This window comes from Vipera ursinii (assembly GCF_947247035.1).
Source record: "Vipera ursinii genome assembly, chromosome: 8".
Lineage (NCBI taxonomy): Eukaryota > Metazoa > Chordata > Lepidosauria > Squamata > Viperidae > Vipera > Vipera ursinii.
Window position 1 is genome coordinate 24,394,361 of NC_139519.1, and position 21,275 is coordinate 24,415,635.

Genomic DNA, 21,275 nt, shown 5'->3' on the forward strand with positions numbered 1-21,275 from the left:
CACGCTGCCCTCGCATAAGCCAGCTGGGTCACTCCAGCCGCTAGAAGATCAGTTCAAGATGTGGTGACTTCCAGCCCCACAGCCACCCACCCTCCTCTGCCCACAGCTGGTTGGTTGCCTGGTAGGCCCAAAAAGCCACTTTGGGGGAGTGGGAGGTGGCGGGAGCAGGGAAGAGACCCCAGAATTTAGCCCAAGCTTTTTAGGTGAACCTGATCCCCGATATCTCTTATACAAAGCATGTTTCACAGCAAGAAAAGTTGCCAAGAATTGTTTGCAGCAAAAAAAGGTTGCCAATTATTGTTTGTGGCAGGAAAAGATTTAACGCAGAGAGAATGGGGTGAGGTGCAGGGAACAGAAGAGCAGCGGGCAACTCCACCATTTGAAAATGTGCAGACTTCAACTCCCAGAGTTCCCCAGGGAGGGAGGGAGGGAGGGAAGAAACAGATCGCAGATTGTGGCCCATTTATTCCACCACCTCCGTCAGATCAGCTAGGCAGTTTCTCAACCTTGGCAACTTGAAGCTGTGTGGGCTTCAACTCCCAGTTCCCCAGCCAACTAATTCTGGGAGCTGAAGCCCCCACGGCTTCAAGTTGCCAGGATTGAGAAACTCTGCTCCAATGACTTGTTTAGGAGCCTAACCTGGGCTCAACGCGAAGGAAGAAGCTGCCGCATTCTCTCGCTACACAACTTTTGATCCTACTCTTTCCACCTGAACGCTTCCCTGCCCTACCTTGGTCCTGGAGGGACCATGTCACGTGTTCTCCCACCTGGCACCATATCGATCTGGTAGATCCAACCGCAAATCCGTTGGCACGTGCCAACCTCTTGCTGGCAAAAACAGCTTTGCCTGTTAGAAGGCTTGTCTTTCCGCAAGTGGGAATGAGACCTTGTGACTGGCAGCAAGCAAGAATGAGAAGCCACCCAGGACCGGTTGCGCCAACTCCGCTCAGCTGCCGGCCAAACGAGCGACTGGCCTGACTGCAATTATTACCGTAACTTTCTGTTAATAGGGGCCAATTCTCTCTCTGGCTCCTGGGGGTGGGGGGGGGAAAGGCTACACATGGGACGGAAAGGCCAATTTCCTTTTTAATCAACACTGAAGTTACAGACCCGGCTCGGGCTGGGACAGCATGAAACGGTATTTCACAGCCAACAGTGGGGAGGACAATCAGCACTGGATGGCCCCCTCCCCCAATCCAGAAACACAGCCAATTCAGATGTTTCTTGACGGATCCAGAACCCGGCGAAGAGTCCGAAGGAAAATCCTAAAAGGGTGCTTTTGGGGAAGCAGCGGGCAAGAAAGACGGTGGCGCTTTGGAAAAAGAGAACATCAGTCACACAAGTGACATTTAGTTGAATAGCGCAATTTTCGAAAGTGCAAATTATTTCGGCTCAGACTGAGGCGAAGACCCCTTTCCCTCTGCCCACAATCAAAGAGACATCCGGAGCCTTGTTCTTCCTGGTAGACATTTAGCGGCGACCTCGCAAGGCCTCTCAAAACATCGGATAAAGGCATTTGCTCCGGGGCAGGTGGGGGGGGAGCAGAGGATGTGGGGTCTTTGGAAATGACAGCAGCCCCGTCCAGCTCTGCCCCGCTCTGCAGCCGGGAATCCAGCCTTCTCCTTGGGCTTCCTTAAGCCAGATTAAGAGCACCTTGTTAATATTTTCCTGGGGGTTTCTGAAAAGGAACCGTCAGATCTCCTCCGTCTCTTGCCAAACAGCCACTCGGAAAATGGGAAACGGTCACAAACACAGCAGGATTTTCTGTTTTTCTCCTTCCTTCCAGGCTCTCTCAGGCCAGACTTGCAAAACTGGGGAGAGGATGCCGAAACCCAAAGAGGAAGCTGGGAGTCTCTGGCTTCGAATCTTCTTCAGCCTTTAGGTCCCAGATTTTTTCCGGCCAAGTTTTGCCCGACGAGGCTTCAGGATGGTGTAGTTCATGTACTTCGTCTGTTGGTCGGAGAGGAAAGGAATGTAGAAAGCGCGGAACAACCGCGAGGACCTAGAAGAAGACAAGGAGGTTTAAACATCCACCACGCCTGAGCGACCTCGGACGGGATCCCTTCCAGCTGGGGAATTCTGGGAGTTGAAGTCCACAAGTCTTAAAGTGGCCAAGGCCGGAGACCCCGGCCTTCAGGGGCCCCCAAATGATATTCTAATGTGACAGGGAAGATGATGAAACAGCTGGAAAGAAATCACGGCAGCCGCATTTCCACGGAACTGAAATTTAATTCCATCAGTGCTGCTTGCTTTGGCTCTGCCCTGCGACTCTTTCTACAGAGCCCCCACGTGCACCTCACCCGGAAGGCCGTCCCTCGCCCCGCCACCCAGGTCTGGGGCTCCACGCTGGCCCGAGGAAAGAAAGGGAGAGGCTTCTGGGGAGTCTGCCCAGCCCTTTGGGGGAAGCTGGCCAGGGCCTCGAGGTGCAGGAGGGCTGCTCGGCCCCCGCCTTGGAAGCACTGGGGGAAGGGAGGGGGGCAGCCGGACCCCAACGGGGAGCCCCGGGCTTTCCTGCCGCAGACTCCGGGCGCCCGGCCAACGCCGGCATCAGGGGCCCCAGACGGAGCTGCAAGCTGGGCACCCTAATTAGACGATGGCTAATTTAATTAAAGCAGCATTTATCAGAGTTGCCTTAGTGGCTCTCGATGACGTCAGCCAGAGACTCGGCTGTCCCAGAAGCTCCCGGCTCAGCCAGCAGGAATCCAGCGGGTGGAGGGATCCGCTCCCCCCTCCCCCCCCCAAGGAGCTGAGCAGCCCTTGCCAGAAGGACAAAGAGCCACGCTGGGGCGCTGGGGGAGGGGAGCGTTCGCCCTTTCTGCCTGCCTGTTTCCCTTTCCTTCCCTCCCCCCTTCCTTTCTTTCCCTTCCTTCATTTTTCTTCCTTCCCTCATCTCTCCTTCCTTCCTTCCTAGCCATGGGCCTCTCTTGGTACAGGTCCCCCCCCCTGGGGTTGGGGGAATTCAACCGGCTTTTCCTGTCTTCCTCCCATGTGACAGCCTCTACCAGCCTCCCTCCCGCTGCTCTCTCCCCCCCCCAGGGGAATTCTCACCCTGCCTCTTCCCGTCTCCACCCCCTCATCCCGCAATTAGCCTTTCTTCGCTCAGAGAGAAGCCGCTCTCCAGCAGCTGCGCTTTTACCCGGCCCCTCGCAGGAGCGGGGAACCCAGACGCTTCGGGGAAGGCTGCTGCCGCCGCCCCCGTCGGGGTGGGAGTGGAGAGGAAGGGGCTGCCCCCTCTGAGCCACCCTCTCCCTCCTCTTTCACCTCCTCCTTTTCCCCAGGGCCCCCTTCACAGAGGGCTGGCAGTTCCTCTATTTCCCCGAGCAAGGGGGAGAGGACCAACTAAAGATGCATGCAGGGAACCACAGGGTCGGGAGGGACCTTGGAGGTCTTCCAGCCCACCCCACAACCTGGATGAGAAGGGGTGGGGTGAACTTCAGCCCCCAGAAACATACTTGGCAGGGAGGGGTGGGTGGGGGGAGGCTGAAGTGCTAATGGTTTTTAATTGGGGTTCTTTTTAATTGAGTACAGGGTCAATTTAATATTTTTTAATTTGGTTTTTAACTTTTGTATGTTGGATTTTAATTCCCTGTAAACCGCCCTAAGTCCTCAGGGAATAGGGCGGTATATACATGTAACTAAATAAATAAATAAATAAATAAAATAAATAATGAGCCACAGCCCGGATCTCTTCCGGGGAGAGCAGCCCGTCTCGGCTCAACGGAGGCAGCTGCTCTGACATGACAGCATCCAACCACCCGGACGGGCATCCGAGGCACTCCCCAGGGAGTCGCGGGCTCTCCCGCACCAGGCCTGCCTCGGCCTCTTACCTTAAACTATCCAGGAAAGGCTTGTAAGCGATGGTGATCCACTCCTCCCTGTTAGCCGCGTACCTGGGCTCCCGGGGCGCTTCGTCGGGGCTGTCGAGGTCCACCAGGTAGTGGCATTTGGAAAGGTCAAACTGTGGGAGGAAAGGGCACCGGTGACGGGAGGCTCTCTCCGCTTCAGCCAGGCTCCTGGGCGGCCCCTCTCGGCAAAACCGCCGGGGCAGCTGAGCCCAGCCAGGCAAGAGGGAGAGCCGCAAGACCGTTTTCTTGCAGACGTTTCCTGACCCAACTAGGTAACCTCATCAGTGTTAGAAGGAATGTCTGAAGAGGGCAGGGGAGGAGGAGGAGATCTGCGGGGTCCTTGGTCCTCTCTGAGCTTTGTTGTTTTCTTGCAGACGTTCCATGACCCAACTAGCTAACATCATCAGTCTTAGAAGTGAGAGGGGTTTGTGGAGAGGAAGAGGTTTGTGAGGTCCCCGGTGCTTCTGAGCTCGGTCATTTTCTTGCAGACATTTCATGACCCAACTAGGTACCATCATCAGTGCTAGAAACATCACCCAAAGAATGAATTAGTGCCTTGGTGGAGCAGTGGGCTAATGCCTCCTTAAGTAACACCAGCTGCCTGCAATTATTGCAGGTTCGCATCCCACCAGGCTCAAGGTTGACTCAGCCTTCCATCCTTCCGAGGTAGGTAAAATGAGGACCCAGATTGTTGGGGGCAATTAAGCTGACTTTGTAATAATGCCGCTGGGGGGGGGGTGAAAGCCCTAATAAGCAGGCATATACATAGAATGAAGGCTACTGCTAAGCTTGTAAGCCGCCCTGAGTCTTTGGAGAAGGGCGGGATATAAATGGAATTAAAATAAAAAAATTAAAATTAAAAATTAAACTGAAGAAGCTTCTTGGATGAGGAAGTGAAACATTTTCAAAGAAAAAAACCCAAGGCAGTCCAGTTACCTTTTGGAAAAAGCACCCTTGGGGAAGAAACGGCATCTTCCTAGCCTTACTGGGTAGTGAAATGTCTGCAAGGAGACCTCCAAGCTCAGAGAGCACCCAGGACCCCACAGTTCAATCCTGAACTACGAACAGTCTCTTCTGTTGATGCAGCTGGAAACCTCTGTTGGTGCAGCTGGGGAGAATTCCAGCAGCTGTTTTTCAGGAATCCCTGCAGAAAAGCAACCCTGCTCCTGGGAGGGAGGGAAGCTCAAAAAAACTTTTCTTTTTCTTTCTCCGTTAGCCGGCAAGTCACCACCAGCAGAAAACGCTCAAGGTGAAGGGAAGCTTGCTTTTCTTTAAAGCAGACATGTCAAACACAAGGCCCGGGGGCCGGATCCGGCCCGTGAAGTGGTTTCATGCGGCCTGCGAAGCCATCCTGGAAACAGTGAGGGAACGGCCCCCTCTGCCTTGGCCCTGGCCCAGAGACCCTCCTTCTTCCAGAGACCCCCAGATCTGTCCCCCTCCTGCCCAGGCCCCCATAGGCACCCTTGATGCCAACGATGTAGAGCTGGCCACGCCCACCCAGTAGGCCATAGGCACTCTAGCCACGCCCACCCAGTAGGCCATACACACTCTAGCCACGCCCACCCAGTAGGCCATACGCACTCTAGCCACGCCCACCCAGTAGGCCATGCCCACCCTGGCCACGCCCACCCGGCCCCCTGAGGGCAACCGCAATGCTGATGCGGCCCTCAATGAAATTGAGTTTGACACCCCTGCTTTAAAGCAAAAGCAGAACAGGCTGCAGATTAAGCCCAGCTCCACTTCCGCAACAGTCACAGTCCCCCAACCAACTTTGAGCAACAACCCCCCAATTTAAAGGGAAGGTCAGCTGAGAGGTTAATAGGAAAACAAAGTTAAGAGAGAGAAAAATTGAAGGAGAGATGGAGCCAGTTCTCAGGAGCCGCTTCCCACAGCACGCGGAAAGTCACATTCGGTGATCCAGATTCGCTGCAGTGCCCTCAACCTACGGAGAGGCCACTGGTCAAACGGAGCAATAGAACAACAGAGTTGGAAGGGACCTTGGAGGTCTTCTAGTCCAACCCCCTGCTCATCAGGCAGGAAACCCCCTACCATCTCAGACAGGTGGCTGTCCAATCTCTTCTGAAAAATTTCCAGTCTTGGAGCATTCACAAGTCGTTGGCCCCATTTCTGCAGAGGGGGGAGGGGGCAGCGTGCGGCGAGAGACAGGCCTAGGTTAAAAGAAGACGCTCCCACTTACGTATCTGGAAGGTTCCTCTCTGTTCTGGTCGTTCATGTCCGTGGGAATGAGGCGGGTGGCCCCCGGGCCCTTGGCAAACGGCTTGGGCAACTGGCCCCGGAATTCGGAGGCGATGAACTGAAGCTGCCAGCTGCGGGAAGAAGGGGGACAAGAGGCTTTTAAAGGGGCTTTTAGTGAGCAAGCTGTCAAGGTCTCCCCCTCCTCCTTCTTGGTCAGGTCACGTTGCCCAATTAGGAGGAAAAATATTGTTATGAGAAAGTGTCTCTGGGTCTGGCCGGACACCTGGCGAACTGTCCTTGGTTCTCACGCTCTGCTTTCTTGATCTTTTGACGTCTGCGTTCCGATCTCTTTCCTGCCCCCCCTCCCAAGTTCACTGGCAAGCTGAGAAGCAATAATTGTCAAGACCAGCAAAAACGTGCTTCGAACTCGACGCAAGCACCAGATGGAGGCAGGCAGAGGTGCTGATGGGGAAGGACAGGCAGGCAACGAGGCTCAAAGAAGGCACCCCGGCAGCAAAGGTGGGGATTCCTACGTCCCATCCTGATCCTCTCTGCTTTTGCTCTTTCTCAGAAATGAAACTTTCAATGTCGGCTTCTCCCTTTCCACCTGCCAATCTCTTTCTGACGGTTTTGAGTTTGCAATTGTTAAAATCGTAAAACCAGCTACGATCGGTAGACAAATTCTTTGAAGGAAGTAAATCGTGACTTCTCCACGGGGAAAGGGATGGAGAAGGAAGGGAAGGTCCTCTGGGAGAACTGACAGGAGAAAGCCCCACTCTCAGGAAGAAGCCTTGCCTGATGCCTCCACCTTTTTCTCCAAAAAAAAGCACTGGGCAAAAAAGTCAAAATGGAGGCCATAACGGCGCCACTGAAACTCTGACTGAGGGATCGAGGCCAATCAAGAGTTTTTTGAAAAAGGAGCAAAGTCCTGAAAAAGCAAGCCCGTTCCCAGGAGGCGGCTCGTCTCTCAGTGAGGCCAGCCATTTGGCTGAAGTGGGTCTCCTGCTTGAGGGGGGGGGGGGGGGGTTGAAGACCTCCAAAGTCTCTCCCAACTCAGTTATTCTGTTATGCTGAGGCTTTCTGTCTCCCCCAGGCTTCATGGCCCAGGCCAGGTTTGCTTACTGCTGGCATGAGAGGTGCCCCTGTGCGCCCCCCCCCGACAGGAAACAGGCTCCATTTTGGCCCAGGAACTTACTTCTCTGGGAGGACGAAGCTGCTGGGAAACCGGTACCACTCCTTCCCGACACAGACGTGGACCGGCCTGCCTTCGGGCACGGTGTGGATTGTGGGGTCTGTGGCAATTCTGTGGAACTCCGGATAAAGGTCCAGAGGCCCGTGGTAACCTGGGCAGCAAAGACAGCAAATGGGGGGAGGGGGGTGAAAGAGGAGAAAAGTCAGCCAAAATTGGCAACCCTTTGAAAATTAGCCAGTGTCCCCCTCAGACGTTTCTCCAGCCAGATGTGTTCTCCAAAGGCTGAGGAGTCTGGCGAGATACTGTCACCACATCTGGGGAAGAGCTGGCTGTGTGTCCTCACCCAGGTTTTTTCGCCTTTTAAGATGGCTGGACTTCAACTTCCAGAATTCACCAGCCAGAATTCTGAAGCCGTTGCTCAAACTTGAGGGCTAGGCCAGTTCTGGGAGTTGAAGTCCAGCAACTTCAGATGACCAAGGCTGCCCCCGTCTATGATAAGACACCCCCCCAAACTATGGACACAATGTAGCTTGGATGTTTTGGGGGAATCAGGTTCCTCCCTGCCCCCTAGAACCTACAGGGAGAAAGCCACATTAGACAAACTTGTAGTGAATCGTCATTGCTGAATGATGGATCGATGCCTAACACCCACCCACCCACCCCACCCCACAAGCCTGATTTTAATCTGGTAGATCTCTGTGGGGGATAAGGGTGGGGCATGGGGAAGGTGAGCCGATCCCTGCAGATGATCTACTGGTTAATTGCTCCGTGTGGTTAAAGAAGGGGGATCCCTCCTTGCCTTGCCTGAACCAACCTCTGAATAAAGCCACCGAACGAGAGAAGGAGAGCAGGCCGAAGACCAGGACCGTGCCCAGCGCCAGCCAGTTGGAGGAGACGGTGTAATGCTCCAGGCGATACCGTTGGAAGATGAAGTGGTAGCATTTCTGGAGGAGGGGAGAGAAAACATGAGCCCCATTGGCCTTTGGAAAAGAGGAAGGTGAGCAACAGTATGAAGGAAGATGTCCCGAGGACGATCGAAGACCTACCAAGACAGCAGCCATGCAAGCAGTCCCTGGCTTACAAAGTTACATCGCTGGAAAAAGGGATTTATGACCCTTTTCCAGATTACGACCTGCAGCATTCCCCATGGTCACATGATCAAAATCCAGTCTTTGGCTCAGGTTTACGACCATTGCAAACGTCCCGGGGGTCACTTGGCGACCTTCTGACGAGCAAAGTCAATGGGGAAGCCGGATTCACTTTACAACCGTGTTACTAACTTAACCTGCGGTGATTCACTTAACGACTGTGGCAAGAACGGTTGTAAAACGGGGCAAAAGTTACTTTATTCCGCTCCTGGCAGCTTCGTAAAAGGTGTGTGTGTGCGGGGGGGCTGTCTCAGCCCCCCTGGTTTCAAAACTGAAGTCCACAAGTCTTTAGGCTGCCAAGTTAGGAGCCCCTTGCTCAAGAGTAAGGCCCACCGGGAGAAACCCTAACCCTCCCTCCCTCCGTCCTCTCTTGCCCCCTGCCCCGCGTCGCTCCTGCCCCCAAAACGCACCTGGAGGGCCGAGAGCCCCACTGCTCCACAGAGACAAATCAGGGGGTAGATGGGGTACAGAAACCTCTCCTCTTTGTGGGGCTGGCTGAAGAAAATCAGGATCCAGACGTACATGGGAGAAAGCGTCAGCCAGTACGGGCGGCCGAGGTTTTGGACTGGAAGAAGGGACAGGCCGGAATAAGGTCAGTGGTGGAAAGAACAAGGAAGTAGGAGCTAGTCTTCCTGGAACCAGGAATGCCGCCCAAGCCAATATTTCTCAAGCTCTGAGACTGCAAGAGGTGGAGCTGGGGATTTCTGGGAGTTGCAAGTCCATACCTCTTAAAAGTCCCTGAGGTTGAGAAACACTGGCCTAAGTAGAATGTGGGCACTGATAGTCACTGGTTGCCATGAACTATGTTGACCTAGTTAATATAATTTGGACCTTGTTTCTCTTAAGGACTCTGGAACAGCTTGACCAGGGATGCTGTGACTGATCAAAGGGAGTCCCTGCCTTGACAGTCTGCCAGAGGTCCCCCATGCTTCCTTTCACACATCCATCCATCCAAATGCATCGCCCCCCCCCCCCGCCAAATGTGACTGATCAAAAGAGCACAAAAAGGGCTTCAAAACTGGAGGTAGGGGTTTTGGGTTGGAGAGGGGCTGTTCCAACCCTTCGGAATTATCTCAGGATGTTCAAAATGCTTTTGGGAAGGAGGGGACGGCCTCTTTCCTGAAGCAGGAAGTTGAAGAAGGTCCTCTGTGCTTGGAAGGCTTGGTCAGAGCAGGCCACCCAAGCTGGAGACACTTCACCTTTGGAGGCAGTGACAGATCCTGGGTGAGTCTGCCTGGGGATTCTCCCCACTACCCAGCCGTTGAGGTCTACGGGGCTCACCACGAAACTTCTGCAGGAGGCTCTCCATCAGGCCGGTTAACGGCAAGGCCAGCAAGGCCAGGATGAAGGCCACGTTGAAGTTCAGGAAGCCATTGATGAAGTAGAAGGACCAGGGCTCCGTGCCTGCCGGAAGGAAGGAAGGAAGGAAGGAAAAGGTCAGGAGCTCCCTGGAGGATCTATCCCAGCCAGGAGTGCACGTGTGTGTGTGTGTGTGTGTGTGTGTGTGTGAGAGAGAGAGAGAGAGAGAGAGAGAGAGATGTGATCACCTTCTGTAACCACAGCTGACTTCTGACAAGCAAAGTTTTATTTCCCTGGGGGAAGCAAGCCTGGTGCCAGAGCCAAAAACCCGGGGAGGGGGAAGGAAGACCATGTGACCAGCCCACCAGCATTTATTTTTTATTTTATTTTATTTTTATTACATTTATATACCGCCCTTTCCCAGAGGACTCAGGGCGGTTTACAGGGTAATTAAAAACCAAAAATACAAAAGTTAAGACCAAGTTTAAAAAAGATTAAATTTATCCCTGTATAAATAAAACCCCAATTAAAATAAATTAATCCTCAGCCTGGGCCAGAGAGCTCGAAGAGCCAGGTCTTCAGGTCCCGGCGGAATGAACGGAAGTCGGGGGCAGTTCTCAGCTCCACGGGCAGCTGGTTCCAGAGGGCAGGCGCCCCCACTGAGAAGGCCCTATCCCTGGGTGTTATCTGCCGGCAATCTCTTACCGGTGGCACCCTGAGAAGACCCACCCTGTGGGAGCGCACTGGACGAAGGGCGTTTGATGCCGGCAGCAGGTGCTCCCTCAGATATCCCGGACCCAAGCCATTCAGGGCTTTATAGGTCATCACCAGCACCTTGAATTTCACCCGGAGGGCAACCGGAAGCCAATGCATCCCCAAACATTTTCTCTTGCCCGCAGGTAGACTCACCGTAAAGGTCTGGCCCATGTGGGGTGAAGACGTTGTACAAGAGGATGTTCAGAGGGGCTACCACCAGCTTCCCGTAGTGGTAGCTGTCGATGGCCACCATGGGCACCTTCGTTGAGAAACAAGCCACCCTTCAGAACTTTGTCCTGCACTTTGGACCACGTTGGGCCAGCGCTTGGATCCCCCAGTTTGGAAAATGCAGGAGTTAGCTTAGTGAAGGACGTGTTGCAGAAGCCCACAAAAGCAGGGGGCAGAGGGCCTCCCTTCTCGCCCCACCCCGACTGCTCCCCCACAATTTGGGAGACTCACCAGAAACACCAGCAGAGACACCAAAGACCACTGCAGGAAGCTCTTCCACCGTCTTTTCAGGACCAGCAAGTCGAAGGCAATTGGGAGGCTGCCCAAAGGAAGACCGGGGGATGGATTAGTGAAGGTGCGGGAAACTATTCTAGCTCAACGGAATACCTAACAGCCCAATCAAGGAATTACCAACTCAGACAAACAATCAAACAGCAACCAACAGCTGGTTTTTCCACTTTCCATCCTTCCGAGGTAGGTAAAATGAGGACCCAGATTGTTGGGGGCAATTAAGCTGACTTTGTAATAATGCCGCTTGGGGTGTGTGAAAGCCCTAGTAAGCAGGCATATACCGGTACATAGAATGAAGGCTACTGCTAAGCTTGTAAGCCGCCCTGAGTCTTCGGAGAAGGGCGGGATATAAATGGAATTAAAATTAAAAAAAAATAAAATAAAAATAACCAAGGAGGCACCAAGGTGATTCCCACCAGCACAGACAGAGCCAGCCACGAGTACATCTATGGAGCAAATCCTTCTGGTACTGATGTTACCTAGTTGGGTGATGAAATGTCTGTAAGAAAGCAGCCAAGAGAGCACCAAGGACCCCACAACCCTCTTCTTCCTCCTCCTCCTCCTCCTCCTCCACTCCAAACCCTCCTCCCTTCTAGCGCTGCTGATGTTACCTAGTTAGGTAAAGAAACGTGTGCAAGAAAACAACCAAGCTCAGAGAGCACCAAGGACCCCACAATTCTCCTCCTCTTCTGTTTTGTCTTCTCCTCCACTCAGCACACCCTGCTCTCTTCTAGCACTGCCGATATTACCTAGTTAGAAAGATGGTGTTTGGGAAGCCCCCTTCAATCCCAGTTCCCAAAGTTTCAACCCTGTCAACTTTCAGATGGGTGGACTTCAATTCCCAAAATTCCCCAGACAGCACAGCTGAAGTCCACCCCACCTTAAAGTCATCCAGGTTGAGAAACACGGTCTCTGGATGCTGCCGCTCACGGCCTGCCGTATTTGTACTCAGGGTTAAATAGCAGGGTCCCTGGTGCTGAGGTTTTCCTGTAGACGTTTCAAGACCCAACCAGGTAACATCATCAGTGTCAGAAGGGGGTGGGGTTGACCAAGGTGGAGAAACACGGTCTCTGGATGCCGCTCTTCCCAGCCTGTCATCCTGAACATTTCCATCATCTGCCCTTCTGGCTCCCACTTACCCAAGGGCTGCACTGAACGGCCAGCCCAGGATGGCTCCAGCGGCCACACCCAGCACTGCCAAGGAGGTTCGGTCCATGTACCAGCCTGTCATTGCTACGATGGTGCAATACATGCAGAAGCTGCTGGGAAGGAAGGCTGAAAAGAAGAAGAGGCAGGAGGGAGAGACTGGCATCTGGAAAGCCACCCGGGCACGTCTGCCACGACGGGATAGGACCTTCTCAGGACGGAGCGCAGTGGACACCAGCAGCAGGCAACCCACAAGAGGGATTTTACTGTGTGCCAAAGATGCTTTTTCACTTGAGGCAACTGGACTTTCTTGGGTTAGTTTGTTTTTCTTAAGATGTTTTGCTTCTCTACAGAGGGGGAGGGATACGATGCCCCCTATCTTCAGTCTACAGTCCTTTCAACGGTTCCAAGAAGGCTCCCCACACACTATTCAGATGACCTTGAGGACACGGATAAACCTCCAAGTGGCCTCAACGACTCTGAAAAAACGCAAATGACCAGCTGGTCTGCAAGGAGTATAAATCCTTCCACTGCCCACCATCCAGTCAGAGCTGAGGAAGCTTCTTGGACGAGAAGGGAAACGTCTTCAAAGAAAAAACAAAGTCCAGTTGCCTCGTGAAAAAAGCATCTTAGGGACAGCTGTGACCTGATGACGGGGAATCTCCCTAGATCAATCTGTGTGCAAACAGAGCGGGCTTCAAGAATTAGGGCCCCGTCTTTCCCTTCTCGAATCTGCAGAGAATCAACGGCTCTCGGTACATCTCCCTCTGTCTTCAAAACCAAAGGCCCCTCAACATTTCCTTACAGATAGTCCTCACACTCCTGACTGTTGCAGCATCCCCATGATCGTAATCCAGGGGTTTGTCAACTGGCTCACAGTGATAATCGCTGCAGGATCCGGGGTCACGTGCTCGCCATTTGCAACCTCGCTAGCCAGCCCCCAAATAAGCAAAGTCAGTGGGGGAAGACGGCAGGGAAGATTACAAATCACAATTGCGTCTTGCTTAGCGACTGCAGTGATTCACTTAATGACCGTGGCAAAACAGGTTGTGAAACTGGGTGCGGTCTCGCGATGCCTCGCTTAATGATTGCACTGCTTAACAAAGAATTTTCCAGCCCCGGTTAGGTGATGGTAAGTTGAAAACTAGATGCGCTTAATCAAACGGCAGAATCGGTCCCCGCCCGACTCCATTCTTAGCTTACCTGGGGCTGAACAGAACATCCCGGTACTAAGGATCAAGAAAGCCAGCATAAGTCTGCTCACGTGAAGCCCAAATTTCTTGCACACAGCCCTGGGAAACAGAGAAGAGAATCGGAGCCTGTGTGAGGTGGGGCCAAGCACTTAAAGGATGGCTTACCTAGCTGAGATCTGCCAGCCTAGGAAGAGGCAGGCCACGCCTTCTGTACAAGCAGCTATATTTGTAGCTCAGTGGTAAAACAAGCCTGCTGCTTGTGGAAGACTCCAGAGTGGAAGTGGAACAGAGAAAAAGTGAGCAAAGTATCCCAATGATCTAAAAGTAAGCTAAGCTAACCCTAAAGTAAGGGGCTGCCACACAGAAGGGGTGGGGGGTGGGGTGTCAACTTATTTTCCAAAGCACCTGAAGGCAGGACAAGGAACATATGGACGGAAGCTAATCAAGGAGAGAAGAAACCTGGAATTAAGGAGAAACTTCCTAACAGTGAGCGCAGTTAACCAGTGGAACAGCCTGCCTCCAGAAATTGTGGGTGTTGCATCACTGGGTTTTTTTAAGAGGAGACTGGACAAACACTTGTCTGGAATGGTGTGGGGTCTCCTGCTTGAGCAGGGGGTTGGACTAGAAGACCTTCAAGGTCCCTTACAACTCTGTGATTCTGTTCTGTTCTGTGCTTCTGAAGCACTTGCTATCTTGAGCCCTTCACTCCTTTCCTAAAATTCCCGCTGGACATCAGCCATTCCTCAGCCTCAAAGCAGCAGAGAAACAATATTCTATGGGATAGCAGCTATGGCTGTGCCCAATTCTTCTAATATCGCAATGCATTTTTTTAAAAAAAATGGTATTCTACCATTCAATAACCTGGATAAAACAATACAAAAACCTACAGCTTTTAAAATTTTTTAACTGATTCAGTCTTTCGGTGTGGCTGAGAAGACATGGATATCCTAAAGCACACCCCAGGGTTTTGTCACCACAGCCAAGAATATATGTAGCTCAAGCTGAACTATTGTGTATTCTCTGAAACTTGGGATTTTTCTGGCAGGCGTCTCGTTACCAGGCCAGATGACATCACCAGCGCATGGGGCAATGGAGTTCGCTGGCTGTTTTGCCAACAAATTCTGCTCCTTCAGATATGGGTGATGTGACCTAGCCTGGAAATGAAACGTCTGCAGGAAGCCCATCAAGATCGGAGAATCCTAGGAACCAACATTTTTGCGGCAGTACTTTGCTTTAACCGTTACGCAGCAGATTGAGAAATGCACCTCTGACAGCCACACAGTGCACAAAGATAACCGAGGAGGCGCTCGCCGATACTCACTTATAAAAATAAAGCTCGCAAACACAACTCAGGAAGGCCAAAAGGCAGCGCAGGAAGTAGAAGATGAGGACCTAGGAAGAACAGCTCCTGTTACATAACTTCTAGGAACAGACGGCGGTTGTGTTCACACAACATGCAGTGATAAACTTGCCAGCGGTTTTTTTCCCCCCAATTCGATCCAGTTTGCCATTCAATATGTCAGGTTGACTAAACTGTGATTCGACGAGACCTGGTTAAGTGTGTCATGTCGCAGAAGAGCAGAACGGCAGGCCTTAGAGCTGCCTCCCTCCCTCCCTCCTCCAGCCTGGGCATGGCGGAGTTGCCAATAAAGCCACAACCTGGGAGCCGCAAGCTCCCCAAAGAGGCAAAGCACAGATGCCCACAACACACCACATAAAAAATGGGGAAAGAGCTCTGCCTGCTGGCCAAGAACAGCAAAAGAAGGAATCTCAGAGACAGGAGACTTAAGACAGAGGAGGTTTAAGAAAGAAATGTTAATCCACACAGCTCGTCCTCGCTCAGCGACCATTCAAAATTACAATGGACATTGAAAAGGGATTTATGACCTGCATTTTGGGTGCTCAGCGACTTGTCCCCATTTATGACCATTTGCAGCATCCTGGGGTCATGTGACTGCGATTTAGGAAACAACCATTTACTTCCGGTTTCTGGCAAACTGAATGGAAATCTCATTCCATCCCATTCCAAAGATGAAGCCAATGTGGCCGTGTTACCTTGTTTGTTTGGAGAACTCTAGCGTGGAACAGGGCTGGCAGAGCGTGGAGCCACAAGTACGCATAGGAGCGAATGGCATAAACAGGCGAATATTCCCACGTCTGGAATCCTTTGCCATAGACGAGGTAGTGCATCTGAAAAAGAAACGCACCACAAAAAGTGTCCAACGTTTTGCTTTCTACAACATGTAGGCATACAAGGAAGAATAATAAGCACTCAGCTGGTGCCTGTCAAAGTGTCTATGGAGATCAAGCATCCAAGATGTTCCCCACCCCCAAAAGGCAACTGGACTTTCTTGTTTCGTTTTCTTTCTTTGAAAACATTTCGCTTCTCATCCAAGAACTGAAGCAGCTTTTGGGATGAGATGTGAAACATGTTCAAAGAAAAACAAAACCCCAAGAAAGTCCAGTCACCTTTTGGAAAAGCACCCTTGGGATACCTGTCAGTCATCAAGAAGGAAATGGAGGCGTTTGGTACCCTGAGGATTGCCCTAAGAAACTAATCTCTACAGGACGCCTGACCTCATTTCAAAGGGTTCAGCTGAGGCTTTTAAATCCAGCAAGTGATTAAAGAGTCGGATGAACCATTCACTCTTCTGCAAGCTAATAAGACACTCACAGGTTCCCAGTAGTTAAAGGTTTCATCGCAGTCGGAGATGTTACTTAGCAGAGCTGCGCAGAACCTGGCTGAGATTAGACACTTGAAAGCCGTTGATCCTTCAGGAGCCCAGACGTGACCTGCTTTGGTGCCCGAGGACCTAAGAGAAAAGCAAAGCGGTTGTTATTAACTGTGTAAATGGAGGATGGAGAGCAAGGAGAGAAATGACAGGGGGGAAAGGGCGCTGCTTGCACAGCTATTCTGGCTTCTGGATACAATGGAGCATTCAGAAAGGCCGATGAGAGAATCGGAGGGCCAGATTGGGGCATTTAAGGCATACAAGGACAAGCATGGGATGAACATGCTCTCTTGGACCCGAACCTCATTTATTCTTTACTTAAATGCCTACAGAGAGCTTATTTTAAATCGGGGGTCTCCAAAGTTGGTGACTGTTGGACTTCCAACTCCCAGAGTTCCCCAGCCAGCCATAATCCAGATATCCCCATCATGCTGGCTGGGGAATTCTGGGAGTTGAAGTCCACAAGTCTTAGAAAGTTGCCAGCTTTGGAGAGCCCTGTTCCAAATCGATCAAATACTACCTGCATCAATGTTTAAAACTGGCCTGATCTATAAAGACCAAATCCTCGCCCTGTAGGAGAACCTGGTTAAAGGGACCTATTAAAGTATTTTTGCAAAATTACGATTACTAGATGGGAGAAGTTTTAAGTTACCTTTCCTGCTGCTGATGTGGCTACTAGGGTGGACACCCTAAACTGCATGGATTAGACTTGAATTAAAGAGGCACAAGCCCATTTCTCCTCCTCCCTCCCCCACCCCAAATGGGGGGGTCCTCCTTTCTGCCACTACCTCCCCTCCCCCCATTTACTCCTCCAGGCTAGCCCATAATTCTCTCGCCCATTAACAACACACCAAAGGCCCCTCCCCTTCCAAAGCCTGGACCCCCAGCCGAGGGGGGGGTGTGAACTACAACTCCCATCACTCCTCAGTATTTTCAAATCTTCTAATAGAAGATCGAAGATCCTGGGGGGTGATGGGAGTTGTAGTCCAGCCCCCCGGAGGGCCCGGTGGGGCAGAAACCAGGCCACCCTTCCTCGCTCTCGGCCCCTACTCGGCTCTGTTCTCCTCGGCGGCCGGCGGCGGCCCCTCGTCTCGGTGCCGGGCAGGCGCCGCCGAATCCCCGCCGCCCCAACGAGGCCGCTGCCGGGCCCCCTTGGCAGCCATGCCGAGTGTGGGCAGGCGGCCGGGCTCGTGGCGCTCAACGCAGGGACGCGGCGCCGGCCGCCGCCATCTTCAGTGTGGGCACGGCGCAGGCGCAGCTCTTTTTTCTCCCACGTCTGCTCCTGCGGCGGGCTGGCGCTGCGCTTTTTGTAGGGCGACGCGTGGAAAAGCACGACGTCGCCATAGGCGGGGCAGTAGGGCCTAATGGGAAGAGCTCCAATCTCATTTGCGTCCTGAACGTTCCCTCCCTCCCCTAAAGTAAACTGCCTCACCCAAGATTGGTTTTCTCCACTGCTGCACCCTATTTATTGCAGGGCAAAGAATGTTATTGCTGCAAGGTTTTATATAGGTGATGCATTTTTTTCTTAATGCAGCAGAGCTGCTTGGTTAAATAAAACAAACAAATTTAAATAAATAAATTCTACCCTTCAGGAGACTCCAGAAGATGGTAGAGGACAGGAAGGCCTGGAGGAATGTTGTCCATAGGGTCGCGATGGGTCGGACACGACTTCGCAGCTAACAACACCCTTCAGGAAAATTGTTGTCCTTTATTTTATTTAAATTCCAGCTTTACTGTTTTGATAAATAACTCAAGGCGAAAATCACATCCAACTCCTCTTCCTCCTCCTCCTCCTCTTTTGCCAACACCGACCCTGCCAAGTTCTCCTCCGGGTCCTCCTACCTAACAACCACCCGGAGGGAACGCTGCAGTTCTTCCCTAAGCTCCATCTGCATGGCAGCCGCCTGGGGGCGACCGAGCGCTTTGTCGCAAGACTGGTAAGTGAGCCTGTAGCACAGGCTGGTGTGTGTCTCCCCCGGGTGCCGAAAACGGTCAAGCAGCTGAATAGACACAACCGTGTCCAGAGACACACGCCTGGCAATGATATGAAACTGGATTTCATGGAATGTTTCTGCATCTGGAACCCAGAAGCTGATGTCGTGCACGTAGGTTGGTGGGTAGAGGGAAAAGTTCTGGAAAACGCCTAAACGGCCCCCAAAAAACTGGTTTGCAAAACGCTCGTCTGAAGTCCAGAGCATCCGCCAGTCAGAGATGCCACATACGCACATCGCCAGAAGATCGAGGTTCAAAGAAATGCAAACAATGTGTTGATTAACGCTTGAAGGTTGCCACGGAATGGTACTTATTGTCCCGACATGAAACTCCTTTGGGCCAGAATCAAAACCCTGGCAGCTTACAGTCACAGCGTATTTTGGGTTGTGTAGAAATGATTCTGAAGATGAAAAGGTATTCTGTTGACTGTTTTCTGGCTCTTGGTTCAGAGAGTCCAACTTAACATCCGCTGATCGGAGTAAAGAGTTTAATGTATCTATGAGGCTTTCAGTCAGGAGATGTGCATCTTCTACATCTTTCTTAACTGTGCAGACGAAGATGGCCTCGTGAAAAATCGGAGGATCATGAACAGAAATTTTACATTTTCTAAAAGCCAGTCCACTGAGGGCCAGCAAAGTCTGAGGAGAAAAGTCTCTCTGCTTTATAATAGAACGGAGAAAAATCAACAGGGAAGGTCGAAGGTAATATTGTCCTAAGGTCCAACTCAAATCACGATCCTCATCAGTTCCTGTGTCACTTTTAGAAGCCACAGATTTAATTTCGGGGTGATTTTTGGCAACAGGAACCATCCAAAAGGCATCTGATGAAGGAGAAGCAGAACAGTCTTTGAATACCAAGGGAAATGAAGAATTCAGCTTCTGAACTGTGAAGGATCTGCCGAGGTCATCAATTAGTTTTTCATTTATAGTTCTCACAGGATGCTTTGAATTAATATCTAAGTAGTTCCTAATTCAGATTATAAAAATATTAGGAAAACAGAAGTATTAAACAAGACAAGCCACTAACCACTAATGTTTTATCTTCAAAAACAGCAAATTATTAATGGAGCAGTAAATGTGAAAGAGTGTTACAATTTTTAGCCTATTCGTTGGTATTATCCTAGTTTCTCAGATGTCAGTACAAAAGGCATCTGGACATTAAAGGAAATGAAGGCACCCCCCCCTTAAATGTTCCATTTAAGAGCACACTCATCAGCCAAGGGATTGATTACATTATGCAGAGATCATACTCAAAGGTTCTGGAAATTCTGCTGCATACCTCTTTATCTTATCTAGGAATATCTGTGGAATTTTGCAGGGCACTAGTTTTCCTTCCAGCTCCACTTTGCAAACCAAAGGTTGAGAATGCAGAAATGGCACACTACGGGTGAATATGTGATTCACAGCGCCTTCCATGTGGAAAGATTTATCCTGATTCCTACAAAGAAAGCAGAAAAGTCTGGAGGCAAATGAATTCATTTGCCTTTCATTTGTACAATTAGCTGAACCAACTGAAAGCAAATTAAGATGGAATCCAAAATCCAGAAGGTAAATGTTGGGCTGGCTGAAACACCAGGGAAGATTCATGCTGAAAGGTGTCAACAGCTAGAACAATCTTTGTGAGACAAAGGAGCTGTAGTCCCACATATAAAGAATTCAGTTAAGGAAGGCTATATAGATCTGATTATTCCCAAAATTTTTATAGGATTTTACTGGAAATTTAATCTGTTCCTTCAATAAACTTGCCCCCACAAATGCCTAAAAACCAACAGGATCAGAAATCTTTTCTGCTACAGATAATAGAGATTTAAATATGGGACATAGTTTTATAAGAAATAAATCCTGTATGTGCAGTTCTCATCCACAGAATTTGCATGATGCTTCCCAAAAGAGATACGTAGGAGCATTTGGTAATAAGGCACTTTCTTGGGCAACATCCAAGACGGCACCTGGGATAGGATCAACCGCACCTTACCTGTAGCCAGTACATTTATATCCACCAACATCTTTGATATTAAATGGCTCAATGCCACTCAAGAGAAATCCTGCTTCTGCCGCCATCGCCACAACTTGCCAGCTGTTGTGCCACTCACGCACTGGCTGGTCTGCAGGGGTTCCTCCTTGTCCTCTGCAAAGTGCCACATGGATATCTCCTTTCTCTGCCAAAACATCTGCACAGCTGAAATAAATAAAAAAGAGGGGCAGCATTGCCTTGCAGCTAATGCAGCAAGTTGTCAGGGGTTTTTTTTAGTTGTTTTCAAGAAATCCATTTATTATATTGTTTTTAATAATTACAGGGAAGTGAAAAATGTGAAGTGTTCTTGAAGAAGAAAAATGAATAATTATGGGGCTAACCTCACTTCACTTCTGTTCTTTTCAGAACTTTTTTTTAAGGAAAGGAAAAACAGCTCCAGAGTAGTCTTTTCAAGAGACTTCCAAAACATTATTTTGCACAAAAATCTTTGCTACTGGAGGTGGATGAAATAGTTGCATACAGGGATACCAGCATCAAGAACCAAAGCCACATACATCCTCAATTTATATTTCCTTTGCCCATACAATCCTGCAGCTCTTTGCACAAAACTCTTAAGAATAATAAAGATAAGCCTGTTGGGAAGATCAAAAGGTAGCTCTAATTTCTCAACATTTGTATCTTAAGGTTTCTATGGTAGTACAAAACAAAGGCACGCACACACACACATATGTAACAGGACAAAGTACACAGCCTTGCTTTGTCTCACCTGCAGAAAAACGTAGCAAGAAGCTCCCTGTTCTTTTTTATTCCAGCCTTTTTTCCACAATGGGGGAAATTAAAATAAATACGGTCAAAATTCCTCATAGCTGGCAAGAAGTATTCCTTCAGTTTTGCGCAGTTGACGGAAAAGTAGACTTCAGCACCTGGATTATTAAAGGAATAATAATGCAGAATTTAATAGTTGATTTTTTCCAGGTGAACAAAATAATGCTTCCCCCCACATCCATACACATCATTTACCTTTGTCTCTCAGAAATTGTACATTGGATTTAGTGAAAGCTTGTTCAGATATAGACTCTTCACTGCCATAGCAGGTTGCAATAATGTGAGTATCGCAGCCTCTTTCTTTATACAAATGAACAGAGAAGGAAAAGTTTCCTTCCCCAACCAGGAGGAAACGTGCTTGTTGATGCTGCATGGAGACAAACGGTGACTGCCCACAGCCAGCGTCTGGATTGTAGAAGGCTTCAGGGGACTGTGCTCCTTTACTCTGTTGCTCCTGA

General features: G+C 50.5%; 1 protein-coding gene across 4 annotated transcripts; it reads right to left on the reverse strand.

Moving 5' to 3' along the window:
- Positions 1–1,068: 1,068 nt before the first annotated feature.
- LOC310643875 (alpha-1,2-mannosyltransferase ALG9) lies at positions 1,069–21,235 on the reverse strand. Of its 4 annotated transcripts, XM_083368525.1 has the most exons (18): positions 21,013–21,235; positions 20,759–20,915; positions 19,993–20,196; positions 19,297–19,455; positions 15,969–16,107; positions 15,350–15,484; positions 14,616–14,686; positions 13,305–13,393; positions 12,095–12,230; positions 10,896–10,983; positions 10,590–10,695; positions 9,663–9,785; positions 8,792–8,946; positions 8,048–8,177; positions 7,237–7,384; positions 6,043–6,172; positions 3,828–3,958; positions 1,069–2,002 (listed from the first exon to the last, which is right to left on the reverse strand). In XM_083368525.1, exons 1-18 carry the CDS (start codon positions 21,188–21,190, stop codon positions 1,879–1,881), a joined length of 2,403 nt encoding a protein of 800 aa, XP_083224651.1. In that variant the 5' UTR covers positions 21,191–21,235; the 3' UTR covers positions 1,069–1,878. The 4 variants fall into 4 exon arrangements, with proteins under 4 accessions (XP_083224651.1, XP_083224650.1, XP_083224648.1 ...); XM_083368524.1 differs by lacking the exons at positions 19,297–19,455; positions 19,993–20,196; positions 20,759–20,915; positions 21,013–21,235 and adding exons at positions 16,679–16,720; positions 17,077–17,252; XM_083368522.1 differs by lacking the exons at positions 19,297–19,455; positions 19,993–20,196; positions 20,759–20,915; positions 21,013–21,235 and adding an exon at positions 17,077–17,295.
- Between the last annotated feature and the right edge of the window lie 40 nt (positions 21,236–21,275).

Excerpts from the sequence above, each read along its gene's own strand:
- LOC310643875 (XM_083368525.1), bottom strand. The coding sequence starts at position 21,190 with ATGCAGCATCAACAAGCACGTTTCCTCCTGGTTGGGGAAGGAAACTTT. Across the intron at positions 20,197-20,758 it reads CTTGCTACGTTTTTCTGCAG|CTGTGCAGATGTTTTGGCAG; the intron begins GTGAGACAAAGC and ends TATTTATTTCAG. Across the intron at positions 6,173-7,236 it reads AGCTTCGTCCTCCCAGAGAA|CTGGCAGCTTCAGTTCATCG; the intron begins GTAAGTTCCTGG and ends TTCTTCCCGCAG.